This window comes from Hoplias malabaricus, chromosome 3 (assembly GCF_029633855.1).
Source record: "Hoplias malabaricus isolate fHopMal1 chromosome 3, fHopMal1.hap1, whole genome shotgun sequence".
In the NCBI taxonomy this organism is placed as follows: domain Eukaryota; kingdom Metazoa; phylum Chordata; class Actinopteri; order Characiformes; family Erythrinidae; genus Hoplias; species Hoplias malabaricus.
Window position 1 is genome coordinate 80471220 of NC_089802.1, and position 6000 is coordinate 80477219.

General features: G+C 46.7%; 1 protein-coding gene across 2 annotated transcripts in view; it reads left to right on the forward strand.

Moving 5' to 3' along the window:
- The window catches only part of LOC136690818 (myosin-10), a 49602-nt gene that overhangs the window by 21710 nt on the left and 21892 nt on the right, over window positions 1-6000 (forward strand). The window contains exons 7-10 of one of the 2 annotated variants that reach the window (XM_066662849.1): window positions 335-352; window positions 4942-5034; window positions 5352-5415; window positions 5928-6000. The exon at window positions 5928-6000 is cut by the window's right edge and continues 26 nt beyond it. In XM_066662849.1, coding sequence (XP_066518946.1) covers window positions 335-352; window positions 4942-5034; window positions 5352-5415; window positions 5928-6000 — 248 coding nt within the window. The remainder of the gene's footprint in view (window positions 1-334; window positions 353-4941; window positions 5035-5351; window positions 5416-5927) is intronic. The other variant, XM_066662850.1, reaches the window with a different exon arrangement.

The window sequence follows — 6000 nt, forward strand, 5'->3', positions numbered from 1 at the left end:
CGTAAATAAACCTAGATTTTAGTCCTAATCCTCTGAGATTAGAGGTTAACCCTCTTAACTGTCTGGATCCTTGGGAGGTGCTTATTCCACATGATGCTCAAATATTTAGATGTATTTCCCCACAGCAGTGGGGCTCTGTTCTGGGGATTAATCTTATCTTTAGGGTCTGAACACGGAGCCCAGCAGTGGGTGACGTCCACGGCGTTTATTCATTTGTGGTGATTTGGTGTAGAGCTGTGTTTCTGAAGTGAGAAAAGCACTTGTTGTGTTATTTTAATGATAAATAAGAGAATGGAGAACAGAGCTGTTAAACACTGCATTTACACTGTTTCAGAGCGGACTCCTGCTTCACGTGAGTAGCCTGAAGCTCTCTCTGTCTCTCTCTCTCTGGTGATGAAGGGGTGTCTCTCTCTCACTGCTGTATTTCTCGGGTGGTTCTGGTTGGTCGGATCCGTGTGAGTGAGTCCGTCCCGGTGTCTCTGGGTCAGTGAGACACACCTGAGCGGATGTTTGGACAGGTGCACTGTCTCTTCACAAATTCCCCCCAGAGACGGAGAGAAACAGCAGCCTTCTGTTTCCTGCTCCAGCTCCTGACGCAGGAGGTCAGCGGCGCCGCCCTGGTGGATCGTGGGTGTGAAGCTGTTTCCCACCGATAGCCGATGGTGCTGTCTCGCTCTGGGACCCCCTGAGCCAGGGGTTTGAACCTGACCTCCTGACGATGAGCTCAAGGCTGGTGTTGAGCACGGTGCTCTCGTCCTGGGGCTGATTTTGAAGGTGGTCTGTCAGTTAATTTTTTATTTACGTAGCGCTTTTCACAACAAATATCACCCGAGCCTCCTCCAGAGTCGAGGAAAAACTCCCTCGGTGCACGAGGAGCGAACGCTGAGAGGAGCCAAGGCTCATAAAGAACCCGTCCTCCTCGGGTCGACACCAGAGAGCACAGCAGATAACACAGCAGTAAAAATAAACGGATAAAGATGAAGTTACAGTAAAGTGAAGGGAATGTAGAAGTTATAAAGGTGTGAGAGGGAGCAGGAGGTGGGCAGTGACTCTGTGGGAGAGTAAATGCCCGTCTAAAGTCCATTTGGGGTAAAACAGTTTGGTGCATGGCAGTGCAGGATGCTGTAGGAGAGACGGGGCCAAGCTTTTGAGCAGGATGCTTAAGGAAGTGGATCAGGGCAGGAACAGAGCGTCGTCCTCCCCCACCCCCGTCTCTCTCTGCTGGGGGTGGTCCTGTGTGAGGATGGAAAATGGGTTTGTAGGGCAGGTTATTTTTGCTGTATGTGGATCACCCTTTTCTCAGGCTCTGTTCCACTCTGATCATGGAAATGTCCTGGGTTTCTCTCCAATGTCTCAATGTCGGAGCCGTCCTTTTCAGAGAGGAGTGTTTAGTTGAGGTGGTTGTTCACTGCAGGAACATGGCGCTGTGATTTCACGTCATTCATCTCTCGTTCTTACGACGTTCTTAAGTCTCATGTTGCCCAAGAAACATTTCCCTTGGTGATACAATAAGGTTCATCTTAATCTCAACATCTTCGTAAGAAATGGTCTGTAGGTTTCTGTATGTTTTAGAGGGTTTTTTTTCTCTTTTCCCCGTTCATTTCCATTATTTAATTTGGATGGTATTTTTGACGCTCGGGTATGAACCCACTCCCACGGTCCTGTCCAGTTCTCCTCTCTCCTGCATGACGTTTATTTTCTAACGGGTCTTTCTCTGAACGCTTTGGTTCGTATCCACTCAGGGACACTCTCTCTCCCTTTAAATCACTGCTTTCGCTCGGTGTGTGACAATAGAATAGAATTCAACTTTATTGTCGTTGCACATGTCGTAAGTACATAGCAATGGAATGCAGTTTGCATCCGTCCAGAAGTGCTTAGTAGAAAAAAATATATATATAAATGTGTATATTACAAATGTACAGTAAATTGTTTGGGTGTGGTGTGAATAAATATAAGTATGTACAGGTTACGGATGTGCAGACTATGAACAGGTCATACATGTTAAGGTGTATAAACAGAGTATAATAATTAATATATAAAAGCTGTGTACTTGTGAACAATGTAGTTTATTTATACAGTAGTGGACAATATATACAACAGCTGAGAGAGCCGGTAAGTGGTGTTTAAGTCCATGTGTTATTAGCGTGTGTGAGGATACAGTTCGTCATTATTGTTCGGGTATCGTGGGGCAGAGTTCAGGAGTGTGACAGCTGTGGGAAAGAAGCTGTTCCGGTACCTGGTGGTCTTAGTCCGCAGGCTCCTGTAGCGCCTCCCAGAGGACAAGAGGGTGAAGAGTCTGTGTGCTGGGTGACTGGGATCTTTGTTGATTTTCCCAGTCCTTTACAGACACCGCTTCCTATAGAGGTGCTCCGATGATACGTTGGGCGGATTTCACCACCCTCTGTAGTGCCTTCCAGTCTGAGGCAGAGCAGCACCCGTACCATACTGTGATGCAGTTGGTCAAGATGCTCTCAGTAGTGCAGCGATAAAAGTTCACCAGGATGTCTGAGGAAAAGAGGCGCTGGTGAGCTTTCTTGATCAGCTTGGAGCAGCTGGTCGTCCAGGTGACATCCTTGGAGACCTAGGAATTTGTAGCTGATCACATGCTCCACTGCCGTCCCCTTGATGTAAATGGGTGGATGTGGATCAGTATTCTTTCTGAAGTCCACGATGAGCTCCTTAGTCTTATCAGCGTTGAGCAGAAGGTTGTTGTTGTCGCACCACTCATGGTGCCAGATGATCCACCTCCTTCCTATAGGCGGTCTCATTGTTATCTTTGAGGCCGATCACTGTGGTGTCATCTGCAAACTTAATGATGATGTTGGAGCCATCTACATCTTTGCAGTCATGGGTAAAGAGGGAATAGAGGAAGGGACTCATGACACAGCCTTGTGGTACACCGGTGTTTATAGTAATACTAGATGAGTAGTGGTTGTCCAACCGGACATGTTGATGTCGGTTGGTCAGGAAGTCCAGTAATCAGTTGCACATGAGGGAACTTATGCCTAAGTTTGAGTTTTGTGATAAGTTTTGAGGGGATGACAGGGGATGGACTTTGATACTCCTCAGTGCTGCTCTTACATTGGTGGGAAAAAGAGTCAGTGGTTGGTGGTCTGCAGACACATCTGCCTTGGTTGCAGTTGTTGGGTTCCCTCTCTCAAAACGATCATAGAAATTGTTAAGCTCATTGGGGAAGGAGACATCAGACGAAGTGGGGGAAGGGTTGGTAGACCTGTAATCTGTGATGATCTGGAGTCCTTGCCACATACGTTGGGGGTTGGAGTTGGAGAAGTGTTCTTCTACCTTCCCCTTGTAGTGGTATTTGGCCTTTTTGATGCCCCTCTTCATCTCAGACCTGGCTATATTGTAGGCCTCTGCGTCCCCCAAACTGAAGGCTAAGTTGCGGGCCTTCATCAGGAGACAGACATCCCGATTCATGCAAGGCTTTTGGTTGGGGTACATGGTGATCAGTTTCTGGGTGGTGACATGGTCTATAGCGGTGGAGATGTGGTTCAGTACAGATGAGGCATGCTGATCCAAGACTGTGTGAGTGAACATATTCCAGTCAGTGTTCCTAAACCGGTCCTGGAGCACAGCGTCTACCCCCTCTAGCCAAACTTTAATTTTACGATGGGTTTCACACGTTGGATGAGTATCGAGGTGTGAGGAAAAGGGAGAGATGGTCAGGTTGTCCAATGTGGGGGAGGGGTGTTGCTTTGTATGCTCCAGCCAGGTTGGAATAAACATGGTCCAGAATCTTGTCTCCTCTGGTGTGGCAGGAGGCATATTGGTGGAATCTGGGGAGGACTGTCGGACTGTCGTCGGTTGGCGTGGTTGAAGTTACCAGCAACAATAAAAGCAGCCTTAGGGTGTTTGCTAATGGCTGCATAAAGTTCTTTCATAGCCAGCTTAGCATTAGCATCCGGAGGGATCAACACTGCGGTTAGAATGATGGAAGTGAGTTCTCTGGGGAGATGATAAGGTCGACCTTTGACCATTATAAACTCCACATTAGATGAGCAATGCCTCTCGGTAGTAGCAGAGTCTGTGCACCAAGCTTTGTTAAGATAAATGCACAAACCTCCACCTCTGGTCTTGCCGGAGTCCTCTGCTATCCTGTCGGCTCGGTGTGTATGACGTCCTGCTAACTCAGTAGCCTGTTTAGCCATGTTTCAGTGAAAATCATGACCTTTGAGTCCATGATCCGTCTTTACCTGGTGATCAAGAGCCGTATTTCATCCATTTTTTTAGGTAGAGAACGGACATTGGTGAGGAAAATGCTGAGTAAAGGCAGCTGGTGTGGTGTAAGCTTTAGCTTAGCTCATAGCCCTCCACGTCTATCCCGCCTTGTTTACGTTCTGGACGCTGTCTGCGTGCACTTCCGCCAGGCTGGGAAGAGTGTGTAGCTTCCGGTGTTCTGGAGATCTCTGGAATGAGTCGGAGATCTGCGATAAAACTGTCTAGTTTTGATGTCCAGAAGCTCATGTCTGCTGTAAAGCAGCAGTGCCGAACAATTCTGAATGAATAGTCCGATCAAAAGTAGATAAACTGTTAAATCGCAGGTTCTGGAAATACGCTGAGACTCGCATTGTTCACGCGCCGCCATCAATAGGGTGCACCTGTGCGCACAGAGATGGGTGATGTATAATATCTCTGCTTTCCACAGTCATCCTGTGCTTTTACAGTGACTGCTGCTGTCTTCAATCTCCCAGACAGTAGATCTGCAGCCTCTCAGGACGTTCTAGATAATGTTCTAGATAATAATACACATTTTATTAAAGTTAAATCTAGCGTTTAAGGTTTTTCTTTTAACCCCTGATCGCCCATCTGTGTGCGCCTGTGAACCTGGGGTTTATTCACACACACACTCGGGAATGTTTTAGCTGCTAATGTATTTACTTTTTTTGTTGTTTTCATTTATTGTCCTGTTGTTTCCCGCAGGGGGAGCTGGAGAGGCAGCTGCTGCAGGCGAACCCCATCCTGGAGTCGTTTGGAAACGCCAAAACAGTGAAGAATGACAACTCCTCTCGCTTTGTGAGTTATTCTGTTAATCAGGGCTCAGTGCTGCGTACGGAAGGAAAAGTGATTAACACAAGTTAATTTCATTTTCAGTTTTGGTTTAAACTGTTTCTACCTGGTGCCAGACTCTAAAGCAGCAGCACGTCTGTCACAGCAGAGTGTTCAGGGGGAGCAGCAGTTTTCTGACAGACATAAAATCACCTGAGCCATGTGTCTATTTAATATCAGTGATGCCACGTTACACACTAACACTGCTCTGAAATACTTTATACCTTTATCTCTCTCTCTCTCTCTCTCTCTCTCTCTCTCTCTCTCTTCCTCCTCCTTCACAGGGAAAATTCATCCGCATCAACTTTGATGTCACTGGGTACATTGTGGGGGCCAACATCGAGACCTGTATCCTTCTTTTAAATGATTTAGAAAATCATAACTGAGATGAAAAATCATAGCCCCTTTCACACTAATCACTCACACACACACCCTCAGACCTCAAGAATGAGTCTGTTCCTGTGTGTGTTGGTAAGCATGGCTGTGGAAGCTGTGGCCCTGCTCTTGTTAGTGCTTTATATTTTTAGAAAAGTGCAAAAATAAGAAAAAAAAAGTGTGGAGATGGAGGTGTTACATTTTCAAGTGAAATTTAAACACTGGGTATTTTTTGGTGTCTTTGCTCCTGGGCTCCTCCAGTTTCAGATTGAAATTCTGGCCTCCTGCCCACCCTTCCGAAGTTCCATAGTGCAGTTTCTGCAGTGCTGAGCCCAGAGTAGCAAAGACAGAGGCTCTGTTCTCTCTGTTACAGCTCAGTGGAGAGTCAGTGTTTTTTTGAAGTTGTAATTTTAAAGTAAAGTTGCTTTCGGTTTCTTCATTGATGTCAGTTCACGGCTGAGTTTGATCCTGAGTTGATCGATCAGATCTTCTGGAGAAGTCTCGTGCGATCCGCCAGGCGAAGGATGAGAGGACCTTCCACATCTTTTACCAGCTGCT